Consider the following 18,398-nt stretch of genomic DNA (forward strand, 5'->3'; position numbering starts at 1 on the left):
CCTCTGTCTTGGTGTCAAGGACAACATACAGGTAGATTTTCAACGGCATGTAGTAGGGTTGATGTATTCCTGAACTTCAAAGCCATAACTTCTTGAAAAAGACACTCATAAGAAGGCATGGCTTCCCACTCATGTCTTCTACTAAGTTTAGAAGTCAGTGAAACTGGAAGCTTTTGCCTTAGCACAGAGTCAAGGTCTGTGCTTCATCTCACTTCGCAACTTGCCTTTTTGAGTACCTTTTCTCCCAGCTCCCAGACCATTTCTACTGATGTGCCTTAATATCTACTTTGCGACACACCATCCAGAAAAGGCTGTCAAACTGAGATAGGAGCTGAACTGTTCCAGAGAATGAAGGAAATTATAAAAAAAAAAAAAAAAAAAACCTGAATGGTGCCATCAACAGCCACATTTGTTAGCTGCTGTCCAGTGTGATATAGCAAGATACATTAGCGCACTTTGAAATTGGAAAAGTCTTCTACTTACAAAATAACCTTGCTACTTCTAGATCTTAACATTTCAGTTTTCAGCTTTCCCAAATGCTAACATAGTGCTGTGTTGCATCCATTCCGTTGCTCACAGTCTTTTCTTGTGCTTTGTTGCAGGCTGACCACTTCAGTGGATGCTCTTATTGCCATCTGTGTGATTTTTGCCATGTCCTTTATCCCAGCCAGTTTTGTTTTATACCTTATTCAAGAACGTGTGACGAAAGCCAAACACCTCCAGTTTGTCAGTGGTGTGAGCCCTGCTATCTACTGGCTAACTAACTTCATGTGGGACATAGTGAGTAACTTCTGGTCTGATTTCATAGCCAGCAATTATTTCTGGGTTTGCATTAACTGGAGACTGATCAGTGAATTGAGTGAAGGTGATTCTGAGCACCGCAAAGTGTTCATTTCTTGAAGTTCTTTCTCAGAGTATGTGCTAAGGATCTGACCTCTCCTAACTAATGTCAGATGTAGAAATTGTCAGGTGCACGGCGCTGAACTAATGGGAGGGTTGTAATCTGAGGATTTCCAGTCCTTAAAACTGAATGTGTAATCAAGTAAAATGTGCCATAGCAGGGGAGAGCACTGTTGCCTGAAGCTAGTTACAACCATCTGTGACCCTGCCCTCAACAAGAAACTTAATGAGTGTCAAGATATTCAAAATAGCTAAGTGGGAGATTCATGGGCTGCTGGAACAATAGCTGGAGGCCAGAAAAAAATCTCCAGGGTGTCTAAAATGATGTGGATATATTTGTTTAGGCCACTGAATCATGTTCACTGTGTTATGCCAAAAGGATTTAGAGCAGAGGTCCAGGCTTGCTTAGACAAGGCTCAGCTATCCTCTCATTACTCTTCAGGCCACTCTGTCACGAAGAAACAAATTATTTGCCTTGTTGAAGCACAGCAAGGATCTTGTTTTGTGGTTATGCCGGCTCAAGGGCTTGTTTGATAAGAAAAGCATGAACATGGAGTAGAAAAAAAAATTCAAAAAATAAAAATAAAAAAATTTAAAAGCCCCAAACGTTGCGTGTTTCGGAAGGTGCTTTTTTATGAGAAGGTAAAGCAAAACATTAATATATTAAATGAGGGAAAAGAATCAGATCTCTGAGTTCCTGTACCCTGCTGGTCACAGCAGCCTCCCATCAGCTTCACTGCTTCACTGCCAGGAATTCTGCTTGGCCATGGCCCTTGACAGCATGGTGCAAAGGTATTAACTGGGGTTAGCAGTTCTGTGAAATGCCACCTTTCACTCTGCATGGGGAACTCTGTGCATTGCAGTGGACCTGCACGACTAATGCTGAACAGAGAAACTGAACAGAGCAGTGGCCAAGCGTCCACTTGTGCGTTCACTTTGGCCTCCTTCCAGTAATGTGGCTCAAATAACTAGCTTTCTCCTTCCTATACATAACCTTTGTATCACCAAAAACTGCATTTCCTTGTATACTCACTGCCTCTTTCTGTGGGCAGCCTGCCAGCAGGACCATGAAACAATCAGTTCCAAACCATAACCTAAGAAACAACAATATGTTATAATTTTAATGAACAGCCTGATGAAAGACGCCTCAGAAAAACGTCAAATGCTGCCAGAAGTCCATTGAGTCAAAAACTTGAGTAACTAGTCTAGCTCATAAATTCCAGTGTTCCTCAGTACAAAATCCTTCGGGAATAATGTTTAGGATCTAGATAGGTTTGCAGCCCTTCTCTGATCTTACACACTGATCTTCACCTTGTGATGTGGCAGGTGAATTATGCAGTGAGTGCTGGACTGGTTGTGGTTATATTTGCTGGATTCAAGAAGAAAGCATACACTTCTCCAACTAACCTCCCTGTGCTTGTTGCTTTGCTGCTTCTGTATGGGTGAGTGTTCAAGATCATTCCTGCATGTGGAGCCCTGTATTTCACATGGAAATGATTTCACATTGTTGAGCTCGGTGCTTAGTGAAATCCAGCTTCAAAGAATAAAACTAAGTTGGTACAATGCAGGTTAGAACTGTATTCTGTTCCTAATTCAGGTTACTTACACTCTTTGTCCAGCCACATGCTGTAAAGATTTTTGTCGCTACTTCACAGAAATTTTCACCATTTAATGTTGAAATTTTATCACACCTCACTCCCACCTGCTACTGCACAGAAGATTTTTCATAAATACACTCTCACAGAGGCACAACCAGTGTCACTCCTTGGCTTGGCTTTGGCCAGTGCTGGGTCCCTTTTGGAGCTGGCTGGAACTGGCTCTTCTCTAGCGTGGGGCAGCTGCTGGACTCTTCTCACAGAGGCCACCCCTGCAGCCCTCCCACTACACATAAATCTAATACATCGTCTAATTTACCTTGACACGTAAATCTAATACATCATCTCGTTCCTTTATGATATGCACATTGTGTAGGATTTTAATGGTCATTTATTTGCCTCATTGACAGCCAATACTAAAATATTATTCAGCGTTTTACCCAAGGGCAAAGAGAATTGAGTCTTCAACAAATATTTTTTTTCTTCAAATGAACATTTGTGTTGGCAAAATAGCCTTTTATAAGGGTGACTGGAATTCACTTCCTCTCAATTAATTATCATGTCTTTATATATAAAATAATATTCCTACTAGCTTTGTAGTGGGAGTTAATTTAGAGAAAACAATGTAGAAAAAAAAAAAAAAAAGATCTCTCTCTGGAGTTAAAAAAGAAATAAAGTTTTTTGTATCGTCCTATGTATATCACAAATCAAATCTAAGAGGCCACAGATGTTTTCTGGACAGACTACCTTTAATTTGTATTGTAATATTTCTATCTTTTGCATGCAGATGGGCAGTAATTCCCATGATGTACCCTGCTTCTTCTTTCTTCAGTGTCCCTAGCACTGCTTATGTTGCATTGTCTTGTATTAATCTCTTTGTGGGGATCAACAGCAGTGCCATTACATTCATCCTGGAGCTATTTGAAAATAACCCAGTAAGTAATGTTGTTGTTGTGACCTGGTTTTAAAAAGCTGTTAAAAGGATGTCCAAGCATAGCCATCTCTAACTGTCTTTCTCTATCTTGCCATTATTCTGGCAGTAAATAAGTGAGTGGAGAACTTGCTGTGTTACTGCAGGGACAGGTGAGCAGAATAAACCACAGAAGCAAACTTCAGGGCTGTTGGTATCTTGGGCTTCCAACCATCCACATACACGAGGAATGACGTTGAGCTGACTGCAATCCAATTACCTATCATTACCAACAGTACGTTTTAAGACACCCCGTGCTGATAAAAGCATTGTTGTTTGGTGGGAAGGAAAAAACAGATCTTGATTCAATTGGAGTCATGGTTTCAAGGGCCAACTTTACAATACTTAATGTCTGTGGGACAGCAGGCCAGTATTGTTACTTTTGACAATATGTCTCCATTGCAGACATTGTGTCTCCAGAGAGATAACTGTCCTTCTCTGGATTCAGTGGTGGTGCAGCTAGACTGATGCAGGTACTTACACTGCGTTGGGTATCTCCACCTTTCACCAAAGTCTGCTGTGTAGTTATGCCCAGACACTGTTATTTTTCAAAATTATGACAGCCCTGATTATGGAAATATTCCAGCTATAAATAAAGCTATTACGATAGAAAGGTACCAAAATACCAAAGTACTCTTACTTCGTTCACAGTTCTTGTTTGCAATAGCTGACACCAGAACGGCATGTTGCCTATGCTACATAGACAAATATTTCATTACAAAGATTAATTTCTCTTCTCAGTGACAATTTTTCACAAGCACCTTGATGGTGCAGTGTATGCCAGCATTCTGCCATGCTGCAGATAAACATAGAACGTCCAGTTTCTCTGACATGAAAAATAACTTTTCATTCATTTCGCTGTTTTGTCTTGTTTCAACTGCTTATGATGTCCTTTCTGTTCCTTATAGACATTGCTAAAATTTAATAAAGCATTGAAAAATGTGCTGATTGTCTTCCCACACTTTTGCCTGGGCCGTGGACTCATTGACTTGGCCATAAACCAAGCTGTGAGTGAAGTTTATGCCAGGTTTGGTAAGTAAGAGCCAATAACCAACAAGGTGTATCAGTTTTACCTGGTCTGACCTTGGGTGAGATGTTTCAAAGGGTTGTTTTGGAAAACTAGAGTCTGTTTCTAAAATCCTCCCCTTTCACATGATCAGGTAGATGAGTATGAAAGCTCAGCCTCCCTGAAGGAATCACAGCTGCCAGAACTTTAGGGCCTGACCAGTGGTCTGTATTGGAAATTAAACTATTTGTTCAGTGCCAGACTGTGGTGTCTTTTTATCACTTGTCCTGAAGTCCCTAGATTATCACAGCTAGGATATATAATTTCATTTCGTTTGAATATTTTGGTGGCCCTCATGTTAATGATTAAAGTGGCTGTTCTTCAAATGCATGTTCTTGGGATGTGGCAGTTTTTGTTATCAAACTTCTTGTTAAAAGCATAGTGATAAAGCAAAACTTTTTTTTTTCCCCCAGAAAATGTCTTTCATATAATCCATACAAATTTCATGCTATGAAATCCAAATAAGAGCATATTCAGGGAGCTTATATTCATTTTTGCTCCCATGCAGCAGCTAAGCTTGGGGTATAGTTTCTTAAGAATCAGTATTTATAATACAATGGAAAAGGGCAGACATTGCCTGGTCATGATCAAATAAAGATTTTCATTCTAAACCATTACGCTTACGCCTTTTGTTCTGATGTGCACTGTTTTTTTCAGCAGTATTTGATCTTGCATTCTGATGCTCTCTCCCTCCATAGGTGAGGAGCATGTTTCCAATCCTTTCCAGTGGGACTTTGTTGGAAAGAATCTGGCTGCCATGGCTGTTCAAGGAGTTGCATTCTTCATTCTGAATCTCCTTATGCAGCACCGTTTATTCTCCTCAAGATGGTATGTCTGAAAGCTTGTATTAATATTCCTTCATTAACAGGGCAAGCGTCTTTATTGTTCTGTATGCTCCTGTTTTTTTTTTTTTTCTTTCTTTTTCTCTGAATTTATAGCAGCTTTTATAGCTTTATTCTGTTTACTTACCTTATTTCATCTTAACTTGTTGCTAGTCTCTTTATCTGCATTGTTTTCATGGGATTTAAGAATATATTTATATAGCTTATTGAAGAAATTAGTTTTCTTGAACTAGGACTTCAGTGTAAATTTTGTAGATTAGGACACTAGGTGTCATCATTATGTGAGATCATTATGTGAGATCATATGTGTCATCATTAGGTGAGATGATAAAATGACTTGGAAAGCTTGTAGTTTCCTAAGTAATGGCACGAAGTACTAGCCTGACATCCCAAGACTAGAATTCTAGTCCATTGCATAGGACAGTCACAGCCTGGGCGCACTATTCAAGCTTCCCTTCTCTGTTTCAATGAAAGCAGCTGCCTTCCAGGTGTGAGTGGGTTGTTCATTGCTGTTGGAGATTGCCAACAAGACTACTAGTTGGTAATTCTGAAAATACTGTCTTACAGGGAAATCTGCTCAAAAGATAGGTAGAAGGACTATCAGTAGATACTGAAGAGCTGCCAAACAGTGAAAGCTGTCGCTTGGAGGCAGGTTGTCATTATCAGTGACTGGCAACATCATGCTCGTTTGAGCAAGCAATTTAATCTCTTTTCAGTATTTAGAGCTTAACTTTCAAAGGTCAGGGATTCTCCCAACCCCAGGAATGCTCCAGCCAATGTCACAAGTTTACTGGTCACAACCAGTCACAGTTTTGGCAATTGAGTAACTGTTGTTTCACACTGCTATTGTAACCGCGCTCAGGGCAACTCATTGTTTCTGCATTCAATCATCTGTTTTTTTCCAGGTTTGCTGAGACTACCAAATCACCTGTTATTGATGAAGATGAGGATGTTGCAGAAGAAAGAAAAAGAATTATGAATGGAGGGAAAAAAACAGATATCTTAGAATTACAAGAACTGACCAAGGTACAATTTGAGAAGAATGAAATATATGAACCCAGTGTAAGTTGATTCTCGTAGAATGTATTTCAGCAGTGGATTCAGATGGTATTGTTTTCAAAATCAAGCTTGTGCCTTGGAAAATAATGAACATTTTAGAAGTCAGGGATTTACATGTGATTTGGCTATTTCCTTTTATTAGAAAACAAACCAGAAAATCCAGCAAGGACATTGAACCCCCTCCCACCCCCAACACACACACACATATACACACTCCTTTTCTTGAAGTATTTTACCTCACATCATCCAACTTGATTTATATATTGATTGTCCATTTCTACTGCTAGTCTTTTCTTCTGCATTGCTGTTTTTCCATAGGTGAATTTCAGTCTCAAGTTCACCATTTAGTTCCTTTCACATTTAGGGCTATAGTTATTGCTAATTTATCTTCTTTCAAGACAGTGAAGGCATATAATTGTTGCTATCAGAACACATGCAAGCCTGAGCTACAAAAATAAAAAGGCTGCACACATGTGGGAAAAGAATTTGCAGGGAGCTTTGTGCTGTTTCACACGTCCCTGAATTAGAGATAATGAGGAAAACAGCGGTAGAACCAAAAACTTGAGCAAGGTCGAGATAAAGTAAATTGGCTACAGTGTTAAAGATGAGCTTTGGGCAGTGGCCAATTGCTGTCTGGCTCGAGGCGCGTGTCTGAGGGTCTCTAACCAATTGTATGACAGATTCGGGCACGTGGACAGCGCGTGGGACTACAGGGAAAGTATATGTAGTAGTGAAAAAGGGCAATAAAGGTCTCCTGTTCAAGAGCCATCAGGAGTCCGTGTCTTGCATCCCTTCAGCACACATTGTTGGGATCTCAATAGAGAACTGGAGTATCATTCTCCAGATCTTGCTGTATTGTTCCACTTTGTTTGATATGTCAGAGATACTTTGTCCCAGCAAAGCATCAGGTCTGCTGCTTAGCACTAAAGATATGAAGTAAAAGATTCATGAAGGAAACTTGGAATTTTTAGGGGTTATTACAAATGTATTTAATGTAAATAAATGTCTGACGGTAGAATGCTTACTCTTTCTTTCCAAAATTTTATTTATTTTTTACTTTTGTCTTGGTTCTACCATTGCCTCATTCCAACAGCATTAAACTAAAAAAATCAGAAAATTTTCTTTGCTGCAAAAGTCCTGAAATATTTTTTTTCTGTCAATTTAGATTTATGCAGGTAGGCACAAGCCAGCAGTGGACAGGCTCTGTGTTGGCATCCGTCCTGGAGAGGTAGGTTGTTCAACAGCACTAGATTACTCATTCCATGGATCAGTTCAAATTGCATGCCCTTGTTGATTTACAAGATGGAAATACTAAAAAATGTGATACGTTTTATAATTCAGTGCTTTGGTCTTTTGGGAGTCAATGGTGCTGGCAAAACAACAACATTCAGAATGCTGACTGGAGATACTGATGTGACATCTGGAGATGCTGTAGTGGCTGGCAATAGGTAAGTACCTTAAACAAACAAACAAGACTGAGACAGTTCATTTACCATGATAGACTCCTAGTCTCAATGACACAGTAGCTCCCTTCCAGTTTTATGGGACTGAGAGAGACCATGCTAGCACCTTTAACACTGCGTTGTAAAATTTGGGGGTAAGTTATACTAATGCTAGCAGTGCAACTAGGCAATCAGATCTAATGGCAAGAGCTTCCAAACGTAAGATAACATATCCAAGAGAGCATTTTGATTTGAGCTTTGGAACTTTTCTCTGTCTGTTTTTAGCTGCTTTGTTTAAACAGGCCTGGCATAATGCCATAACAAGTCGTCACTACATCATGATTCAATATTTATGTCAGTTTAGTTCCAGGTTGTGCATCTTGGTTCCTTAGGTGTAGTTGGGGTTTGACTCTTTGATGTGACTTGAATAAATAGCTGTTTTGTTGCCAGGACAGGATTCTGAGCAACCTGCTGCATTTGACCTTGCTTGAGCAGGGTGGGCAGACAAAGACGATGTCCAGAGGTTCGTTCCAACCTCAGTCATCCTGTGATTCTGTACTTCTCTCATCTTCTCCCATTGCTACTACCAGCAAACATTGTTAGCTTCATATCTTGCATATCTGTTCCCAGTGACCACAATCTGAGATGAAATTTCCTAATTTTTAAATCTCAAAATAAACACCATTTGCAAAAAGTAAGATCTATTGAGAACTTTTCTTTAAGTTGGCCTATACTTACACAGGAAGTGGATTTGCACTCTTAACCAGAGCTTAGCTGGCTTAGATGAGAATATATTCCTTGCTACACTGTACAAACATTTCAGTAGATTCTTGTACTGGGGTGAATTCATTTTCCTCTTAGAAAAGTTGCCCCAGAAAAGAAAGATTTTATTCAAACTGTCCATCTCTGTCTTAAATCTAGTGTTACAGGTGTAAGATTTTTTTCTTTGTTTCTCCAGTATATTGACTGACATTTCTAGTGTCCATCAAAACATGGGATACTGTCCTCAGTTTGATGCCCTTGATGACCTGCTCACAGGACGAGAACATCTGTATTTATATGCACGCCTGCGAGGGGTTCCAGCAGAGGAAATCAAGAGGGTAAAGCATCTCACTTTTGACTTGTATATAGCTACAGTGAATGTTTGTGATGATTCACCTCATGCCAAGGTCCGAAGTTTCCAAGGTGGGCTTGCTTTTCTCTGTGTTGAAGTCCTGGGAGTGGTTCTTGTCATTTGGAGTTCAGTACAAGAATGCAGAGTCAAATCCAGGTTCATAGGCATTAATGATACTTGCAAAACTGTGGAGCCAACTCTGGAAGGCTAAGGATGCAACTGCTGTGACTCTGAATTGGTATGGTTACTGTTTTGTTATTTTATTTGAAGTTGTTTATGTATGAGAAAAAAATAAAACAAAACATGAAGATTGCAGAAGAAAATGTACATTCTTGCACAAATAGGAAGTGAAGTCTACAGCTAAGGCTGGGTTATGGCTTTGCTTCAAGGAATTAGAATTCCCCTCATCATAATAAAATATTTTTTTTTGACTCCACTGCTCCAGTACTAAAACAAATGCGCCAAAACCCAGGCGTTTGCCAGAAGAGGGATGTATCAGCAATCCAGTCTGCTGTGTATTAGCTGCTGTGTGAAAAAAGATGTTCTTTCTCATAGGTTGCTGAATGGGGCATCCAGAAGCTGGGACTTCCCATGTACGCAGACCAGCTGGCTGGTACCTACAGTGGTGGCAACAAGCGCAAGCTCTCCACTGCCATTGCACTTATAGGCTGCTCACCACTCGTCTTGCTAGTAAGTGTTATGGTAGCATAGCTCTGTGATAGCTCAATATGACATTTCATAAAACTACACGATAAAGAGCTACAAGGATGGTAATGATTGTTCTTGCAAGCTCTTTTCTGCCTCAACTTATGTCTATTTCTGTGTAAACTTGAGTTCTTTCATTTCAGGGTAGACTGGGATGCATTGCAAGATACGGTTTCAAATGGAACCTAAGTTATGAAAGAAAGGTCTTCAGTAAAGAATGGCTTGAGATAAAATCTATAACCTAGACAAATCTGAATTTAAATCCATGTTTGGTTTCAGTCTGCCTTTTCTTGTCAGAGTATAACCAGTCATGTAAAAAAGGATCTTATGACATATACATTGCTGCTTTTTCCAGCAGAACAGAGGAAGGTAGTTGCCCTTTTGCAACATTTATCATCTTTGGAATGAACTATAAAATTTTTGAATAAACTATACAAATGCTGAAACATAGTCCTCATCAACTAACAAAAATTATCAGATAATTGCATATCTCAAGGGTAATTTTAAATGCAATTGCTACAAAAATCATTTATTTAGATTATAGTGTACCACCTAAATCCATAGGCTATAAAGAAACATTAATAACTGCTCAGTAGGTAATAGCTTAATAGTTCCTTCACCTATTTAGTATGCCTTTACATGTATTCTGCCTGAACACAGTAAGCAGCCAGATGAAATGTTTTCTCACAATATATTTTATTTATTTATTTATTTTCAGCTGGTGTAAATCAGGGTGACTTCACTAGCTTCTTGGGTTGCAAAATGTCCTGTTTCTGTAAGAAAGAAGGTTACTTTTAAAGCCAGACTTGACACAGTTTGATGCAGCTGCTACTACATCACTCTCTTTCCATTTATTTTTATTTTAGGGCCTAAATGTTTTGGTAATGGGGTATCACGAGGCTTACATTTTTTATAGCTAAGACTCCAGACTGTGGAATGCCTTTGTCAGAACATTCACTGTGTTCCTTTCCCTGTAGCTGTGCCCTACACAGACAGCACTGTACTCTTACGCATTATTTCTTGTATTTGTTTCCATACTGCTTTGTGCCAAGAAGTACCTTAGTATTCATTCACTTACATATTTCTCAAGGCATTTGTGCTTTCTCAAGGCACAGATTTCAGTAGGGAAGCAGCTATATCAGCTATATGCTAATTCCCAAACGTGCAACAGATTGATTCCAATGGTTTACTTCTAAATGATTTTTTTTACCTTCTTTTCTTAAACTGGCTGTCTTAACATTTCCCTTCCAGGATGAACCAACTACTGGAATGGACCCTCAGTCCCGGCGCCTCCTGTGGGACTCTATTGTCAGCGTGCTCAGAGATGGACGAGCTGTGGTTCTAACTTCACACAGGTATAGAGCTGGGATTCAGAATGCCTGAGAAGCTGACATTCATCTGCTGGCTTTTATCTCAAATTTCTTTTCTCTGTTCTGAAAGTATGGAAGAATGTGAAGCTCTCTGTACTCGTCTAGCCATCATGGTAAAAGGTACCTTCAAGTGCCTAGGGACAATTCAGCAGCTAAAATACAAGTAAGTTGACTACATTATGGTGTTTTTTTTATGGGAAAACTTAGTACATGTGACATGAACTGTTGTTAATACAGCAAACCAATCTGAAGAGCTGTTGTTTGAACAGACCAATTTCTGGGTGCAACTCTGTGGTATTCTAGACGATTTAGGTAGACCTTGTTTTCAAATCCGTTATACTACAGGCCACTTCTGCAGGCCAAACACAGCGCTTCCTACAAAGCTAGATCTTAGGCATAATCTTTCAGATATTGTTATTGCTTTCATAGCTGCTGAAAATGATTTTTTCCCTGAATAATGAAATGATCTCCTCATCCAATTCCCAAACCCATGTGTGCTTCCCAGGTTTGGAGATGGCTACATTGTCACTCTGAAAATCAAAGCTCCGAAGGCAGGGCTGCCTCCAGATCCTAGTCGTGCTGAGCAATTCATACGCATAAACTTCCCAGGGAGTTTACAGAGAGAGAAACACTACAACATGCTGCAGTATCAGATTTGCTCGTCCTCTCTGGCTAAGATTTTTCGATTAATAATCTCCAATAAGGAAAACTTGCATATTGAAGAATATTCTGTCTCTCAAACAACTTTAGATCAGGTGAGTAAAAAAAAATAAAGCATCCATGAGAAAGCCTATTATGCGATGCAATGAGGATGTGTCCAAACAACTGAAGGACCAAACTGCTTAAAGTAGAGAATTCCCTCACATCTCCTTCTCAGACAAAATTCCCAGACTCCTCGTCAAGGAAGGTGGATCAGGTATGAAATCTGAAACTAATTCCCTGTGTAAATAGGTGCCAGTTGAATGCTAGTGAGACAGCATTTCCCAGATGCTAGAGTTCCCACAACCCATTCCTTCAGGAGCAAGGTCAGCTAGTCAGAATGAGGCTTGCTGAGCTAGGAATGATCTAATACTTCTTTCCATTTCATTTCAAGTAAGAGATTTGGACTATGTTGTGTCAGAGATGCTGATAGAGAGATGTGGTATCTGGTTAAATGTTTTTATGTCTCATCACGGTTATTATACCAGAGCAATATACTGGAATCCAGTGTCTCAGTTCAATACATCTTTGGATTCCCTTTTCTGTATCTTCCCTGCAGAGATGCCAGTGTACAGAGACATTCCACTAACTCACCTCAGTTGATGAGGTGGTGACATTTTCTGCTTTCCTCACACAGGTTTTTGTGAACTTTGCTAAGCAGCAGATGGAGGATGAGGAAATTCCTTTGCATCCCCGTGCAGCTGGAGCCAGTCGAGAAGCAAAGGTGTCCCCTGCTTTGCATCAGCAAGCAGTTGCATAGACTATTCCTACAGTCACTAGCACTTAGTGTGCCATACCAGAGCAGTAAAAAGTAAAACAAGACTCCTAGGCTCAGTACTATACTGATTTTTTTTGTACCTTTCCGAGAGCTGTGCTCACAACTCCCTAGCAACAGCAAACTGCTGCTGCTCTACCAGGAACACTGCATACAGCACGTGCTGAATGTGTTGAAGTAAAGGCTGGTTCTTGGTTCTACAATGAAATCTTCTTCTAATGTAAAGTTCATTTAAGATACAAGAAGAGAAGTCACATTCGTCCTTGCATTAGCAAAGGACATTAAAAAGAGCAAAGAGCATTAAAAACAGTTTCTCTGTCTGGCCCTTTCAGGCTGGTAGGTTTTTCTCATTTAACTCGTTTTTCATTCTTGGCAATGGAAATAGACAGTTGTCTCAGCAAAAATGAGAAGAATTCATTAAGCTCTCAGACCCAGGCAAGAAATTTGCTTAAAAGAAAACATCTTAATGAAAATTATTTCATACTCACTTATCTTCAAGTTCAGAAATAGAAGCAGAATATCAAATCGGGGTTTAAAGAAAATAGAGTATGTGCAAATTGGCCCAAAGTTTAGTTTTTATCATGGAGGCTTGGAAAAATATCTGTTACCATACAAGATCAAACTTTTCTTCTTTCCTGTAACCTGTACCTCAAATGGGTGTGTAGTGTGAGTAAGGTATATGTTTTGTCTGTGCTCAGGAGAATTTCAGCCAGTTTGTACTCCACACTGCACTCAGTGGGAAATCATTTGACATTTAGCTCCTTTCTCTGGTTCACAGTTAAACTAGTGGAAAATAACAGTACTGAAAACAAATTCATAATGATGTATTGCTTCAGTTATCTAAGAAATCATTTCATTTCCAAGAAATCTCCAAGATGTGTTATACAGAAATAAAATCTGGGTCATGCATTTTTGCTTTTTTAGTTGTTTTTTTTTTCTTCAATTTATCTTCTTATTTAATGAAAGTACATTCTTGCTTTGTGCTTTACAAAATATTATGAAACTCTGGCAACCAGCTGTAGTCTTCCTCTTTTGCTGTAACTATTTCAACTGAATTCAATGTAAAGGCTAGAATTTATTGCATATTTCATCCTTACAAATAGCTGCAAAATCTTTCTATACATCCATTATAAATAAATTAATCATAAAACAAAACAGTATCTATGCATTCTCTTCATATTCTGAAATAGCTTCTTCAAAATGTCATTCAGATAGACTGCAATAGCCTTTTTTATCCTAGATTTGTACAAAACCCAACTAAGTCCCACTGAACATCTTGTGAAAAAGAAAACACAGGAAGTTCAAAATGTAGCTGATTTTTTTATCCCTGGCTCTGAAAATAGGAAGGGAGCTAGCATTCTGAAGACTAGCAGCCACTTTTTGTATTTACAAAGTACATTAAAAATTATTCAGAGAATACTGACAAATAGTACAAGGTAAAAGGTCCTTTAGTAACGTAAGGACTTGTTATATGAAAACAGACCAAATATCACAGATACAGCATAGATCAGATCTTATGAATCTTATTTACTAGTATGCAATTTACTAATGAAGAATACTAAAACCAAAACAAACAGAAAACAAGCTTCCCCCCCAAAAATCAACACAAGATGTTACATCTACAAATTCATCTTACTGTAGAATCATTTGGCAAATTATAGGTTAGACCCAAAACAGGTATTTGAGATATTGCCTATTTCTTTATTCTAGGAACCATTCATATTCTTTGGTAATGTTGTTTGTCACAAAGCACCTGCCCCCAGGCAGCACACTCTCTTTTTCAAGTCAAAGAAGGCAGAACATGCAACTGTCTTCAGGCCAGCTGGCCATGCTGTCTGAGCTGAGCTCTCTAGTAGTTGGCTGGTATGTCCTCGTTCCAATGTACTTACGTCACAGTCTTGTAGAGTGCCACTGCTAAATTTGGAGCTACTTTTCAGCACAGGCTTCTCAGTATCTCAGAGGCATCAGTCTAAATAGACTAGTACAGGAAAATCTAAGTCAATTGGGTTGCAGCGAACTATAGGAGCTTTTGGCTACCAAATGTGCAATGAAACCTTACTTTTTGAAGGTGCTTCTGAGTTGAGGAATTCGTGAACATAAGGAAGGATATTTTCAAATGTACACAATTTCCCTCAGCAGTGGAGATTTAACATACAACAGAATTATTTAAATTAATTTACTTATTTTTTGGCAGGAGGTTTATGAATAAAAAGATCCATCACCTTTTTCTTCTTGAAGTTCCATGCAATATTGAAGTCAAGCTTTTTTTTTTTCTTCTTTTTTTCTTTTTTCTTTTTTTTTTTTTTTACAACAAAAAAGGAATAATTGGCATTCTAAGACTTGGATAATCCTTGAATTCTCGTAGGTAGGTGTAGTGTTTATCTTTTGCCCAGATTGTCATCTGAATGAAGCAAAGCAAGGTGAACAGACCCACTGGGAGGAAGAAAAAGAAAAAGATCCGCTTCATAACCAGGGAAAGAACACGCTCTTGTCGCTGACAATGCTTCAGAGAGAAGTTCCAAAACTTTACTCACCTGGAACACACTGAGTCATGACAGTGAAACTGATCCATGTCCCCACCTGTTTTGGCCAAGGAAATTTAAAACATTTCTGATGACAGCATTTGCACTTATGTCTCTATTGATCAAAACCAACCTTGTCCTAGTATAGGTAAATAAAAAAGCCAAGGTCAGCCAGATCATTTTCTAATGTGAATAACCTTTAGCCAAAAAGGTGAACAGTGCCTTGTTATCACAAACAAAACCTTCATGTTTGCTTCCATACTTAATATGACAATTTTAAGCATTACAGCATAGCTTCCTTTTTCTCTGCCTAATTAGTATTTGTCGCTTGTCCATCAATGGTAGGCACAGTAATTTTCTACAGCCTGAGACTTAATGCTGTTCTCATTAACATCTGCTAATGACAGAATGACACTTAATCTTCACTTAAATCAAAACCTGACACAGTCTTTCTGCATGAAAGTGAATTTTACACTCAGTTGCACTGTTTCTAACAAGTTTTGAATTGAGTTGGGAGTTTGGCTCCTGATTAAGGAATATGAAGCAATAAACTGGTTCAAGCTTCTAAACCAGACAGCACCAACACAAACGACTGTATAACTTAGGAAAATGGGGATGAAGACCTGGCAAGCATTGCCTCATACACACTACTTCTCCATTTTCTCTACTACAGTATCCTCTATTTACCTGTGCACTATCTTCCTGTACATTGTGATATTTGTTCCTGGGCTCTCTTACATTTTAAATCCATTAGATGCCCCAATCCCCTCACTGCCACACACCCTCAGTGTCGATCCCCCTATTCCTGTCTGCAAAGTTTCCAGTGCTTCCAAGTGCATTTATATCTTGTCTAGCAGCTACTCTATAGCACAGGCCCAGGTCTGTTTGGCCCGTAAGTACTGCCTCAAGGGTGGACAGGAAGAACAGATAAGTTCCTGTCTGCCATGTGGTTTCTTGGCGTTTAGAAGAGGAGGGAAAATATACTGGGCTGAACTGTTTCAGAGTTTTCTTCCATGTTTTAACATGCCAAAAGAAATGAGAACTTATCCAGCAAAACTAAAATCTTAACAGCTTGTTTGAAAATACATACCTCATAGGTATAGTTAGGGCAAGACACAAAGAAAAACAGCCACGTGAAAGGATTCTTTGTTGGATATGGGATCTTACGGGTTTTGGATCCTATAGATTAGAAAACAAATCACAAAATATTCATACTCCTAGATATATCATTTCCTATAAAGACAACCCAAATCTGCCTATTCCTGTGTCTCATCACTGTCATAGGGACAAGAAGGATGTGGGAAAACAGGATGTCCTCTGGACCCACAAAAAGGAACAGTATAACTGTGAGGAAATTCTCTGGACATTAGCAAGACATACGTAACCCTTTGATCGCAGTCACACCTGTTGTGACTTATGTATGTTTTAGATGTTAGAAGTTAAAGGTGTTCTCTGTTTGTCACAGAGCTGGATTTTAATAGTCATACTTGATAGCTGTTAAGATATTTGGCTCATGCACAAGGAGCTTTGGTCTGCACAGAGATCTTGTGCCCCTCTTCACATAAAGTCAGTAAAATTACTTTCCCTTGCTCACCAATGCGTTGCTTATACCAGCACTTCTGCACTACCTGTGTTTCCTTCTGTGCTACCTGTGTAATTGATACCCTCCAGAACCAGTCCTTTCATGAGACAGCATAACTGTGGAAGTACTGAATGGCTGGACTAAAGCGAAAAATGATAATGTAATTTTTACCATCTCTCCGGAGGTCACTAAGTGCAACATGAATGGAAAAATTTCCAGCTTCACACAGCTGCAAGAAAAGGCATGACAGTTAAAATGCACTTCTCTTCCACTTACTCTTCTTCCCTTTTTTATTTCTCAGGGTATTTAAAAAAAAGTTAAAGAAGTTATTGTAAACAAGATTAAAAAAAGGGAGTTAATTGTAAATAACCAAGATTCCTTTCTGACAGGTGGATGGAATCTTTTTGTTCAAACATAAGACCATATTATGCTCTGTTACAGTATTTATGAGATTTGCCAACAAATGTGGACACTCTGTCCAAAAGATCAAATTTACTTCTTATACAGTCCCCATGAGATCTAAAGGCAATAAATAAAGCAGATAAAAGTAAATCCACAAGATGCTTTCTTTATCTTTTAGCTATGTCTTTAAAAACACCAGAAAACTTGATTTGGACAGTTTTGATTTCTCAAAAGTTATCAAAATCCCAAGGAGGATATGAGTTGAGCTGTAAGTTTTCTTTTCTAGAGTATAATTGATACAAATCATGAAATGTAATTGACTCAGCTTCCTCCACTAGCTTTAAACAATGCTTCCCCAATCAATTATGCAGAAAGTGTATTGAAACAACCCATTTATATGATTATGGATAGTCTTCAGTGTCTGCAAAGCATAACCATTAAAGCAAATGACTGGTCGTCAGACCTCCTGAGCTTTATTGTCATCTCTTGCAAATAGTTATGTAGTCTCTCTATAAAATGGGAATGGGTTACTAATTCACAGAAATTTCATACCAGGAAGCTGCTTTGAGAACCTCCAGTAATTGACCTTTAGTTTCTTAAAGCAAGTGAACAGCTGGTGTTTTAAGTGAGTTAAACATACATAGGAAAAATGGGTACATCTTTGTTGGCTACACTAATGTTACTTCCGCACATATGGAAATGTTCCTAGGAACAGTAAGAATGAACAGACACTGTCTTAAGAATTTTGCTTCGTAAGAAAAGCTGTAAAAAATGTTCCTGAAAACGCTTGTAAGGAGCAACACCTCCTCCCCTCACTTCCATTTGCTGCTAACAGTTGTATCAAAATGAATGCCTTCCCTTGAAAATAAGCAATGTATTGTCTTAGTTGGCCAGTTCACTAAATTTTATGACCTGTTGTGATTCTTAACACTCAATGAACAGTTCCCAAAAACAAACTCACTGGCTTTTACACACAGTGTCACAAACCAATAGTTCCAGGATTCTTTTAGACTGAGAGAGATCATTTTAGCAGATCAATATCCCAGTCTTAGAATGGATACTTAATCAAAATCTTCCCTTCTGTACAAGATCACATTAAAAACTGACAGATGTATCTGTTCTGCATGCAGGTGGTTAGCTTTAGTAGTATGTCCCAAGTATTCTAGTTTTAAGTATCTGCTTATCCTACCCATTCCCCCACTTACACAACATAAAAAATAAACCAGCATGTTTTAGCATTTTATAAAAGGAGCAACAGACCTACCAGAAACATGATCACAGCAAAATTGATCTGTTTTTTCCCATAAGCTACAAAACAAAATGTTTACATATGGTTACCACTAATATACAGCCAA

At 38.7% G+C, this 18,398-nt stretch overlaps 2 protein-coding genes across 38 annotated transcripts in view; one reads left to right on the forward strand and one right to left on the reverse strand.

Annotated features, from left to right (window-relative positions):
- The window catches only part of ABCA4 (ATP binding cassette subfamily A member 4), an 82,974-nt gene extending 68,134 nt beyond the window's left edge, over positions 1 to 14,840 (forward strand). For 18 of the 23 annotated variants that reach the window (XM_080602806.1, XM_080602787.1, XM_080602788.1 and 15 more), the window contains 14 exons: positions 603 to 780; positions 2,227 to 2,342; positions 3,283 to 3,430; positions 4,374 to 4,497; positions 5,230 to 5,359; positions 6,279 to 6,435; positions 7,598 to 7,660; positions 7,774 to 7,880; positions 8,833 to 8,974; positions 9,544 to 9,678; positions 10,945 to 11,048; positions 11,134 to 11,226; positions 11,569 to 11,818; positions 12,400 to 14,840. In XM_080602806.1, the coding sequence (XP_080458932.1) occupies positions 603 to 780; positions 2,227 to 2,342; positions 3,283 to 3,430; positions 4,374 to 4,497; positions 5,230 to 5,359; positions 6,279 to 6,435; positions 7,598 to 7,660; positions 7,774 to 7,880; positions 8,833 to 8,974; positions 9,544 to 9,678; positions 10,945 to 11,048; positions 11,134 to 11,226; positions 11,569 to 11,818; positions 12,400 to 12,522 (1,870 nt within the window). In that variant the 3' untranslated portion in view covers positions 12,523 to 14,840. Of the gene's footprint in view, positions 1 to 602; positions 781 to 2,226; positions 2,343 to 3,282; positions 3,431 to 3,535; positions 4,344 to 4,373; positions 4,498 to 5,229; positions 5,360 to 6,278; positions 6,436 to 7,597; positions 7,661 to 7,773; positions 7,881 to 8,832; positions 8,975 to 9,543; positions 9,679 to 10,944; positions 11,049 to 11,133; positions 11,227 to 11,568; positions 11,819 to 12,399 lie in introns of those variants that run through there. The other 5 variants (XM_080602786.1, XM_080602789.1, XM_080602798.1 and 2 more) reach the window with 4 other exon arrangements.
- TECR (trans-2,3-enoyl-CoA reductase) overlaps positions 10,371 to 18,398 on the reverse strand; it is a 28,034-nt gene continuing 20,006 nt past the window's right edge. For 7 of the 15 annotated variants that reach the window (XM_080602927.1, XM_080602936.1, XM_080602937.1 and 4 more), the window contains 5 exons: positions 18,308 to 18,351; positions 16,813 to 16,870; positions 16,150 to 16,238; positions 15,072 to 15,117; positions 13,407 to 14,970 (listed from right to left, as the gene is read on the reverse strand). In XM_080602927.1, coding sequence (XP_080459053.1) covers positions 14,843 to 14,970; positions 15,072 to 15,117; positions 16,150 to 16,238; positions 16,813 to 16,870; positions 18,308 to 18,351 — 365 coding nt within the window. In that variant the 3' untranslated portion in view covers positions 13,407 to 14,842. Of the gene's footprint in view, positions 10,467 to 13,406; positions 14,999 to 15,071; positions 15,199 to 16,149; positions 16,239 to 16,812; positions 16,871 to 18,307; positions 18,352 to 18,398 lie in introns of those variants that run through there. The other 8 variants (XR_013954429.1, XR_013954430.1, XM_080602935.1 and 5 more) reach the window with 8 other exon arrangements.

Source organism: Anser brachyrhynchus (genome assembly GCF_964034855.1).
Source record: "Anser brachyrhynchus genome assembly, chromosome: 8".
Classification (NCBI taxonomy): Eukaryota; Metazoa; Chordata; class Aves; order Anseriformes; family Anatidae; genus Anser; species Anser brachyrhynchus.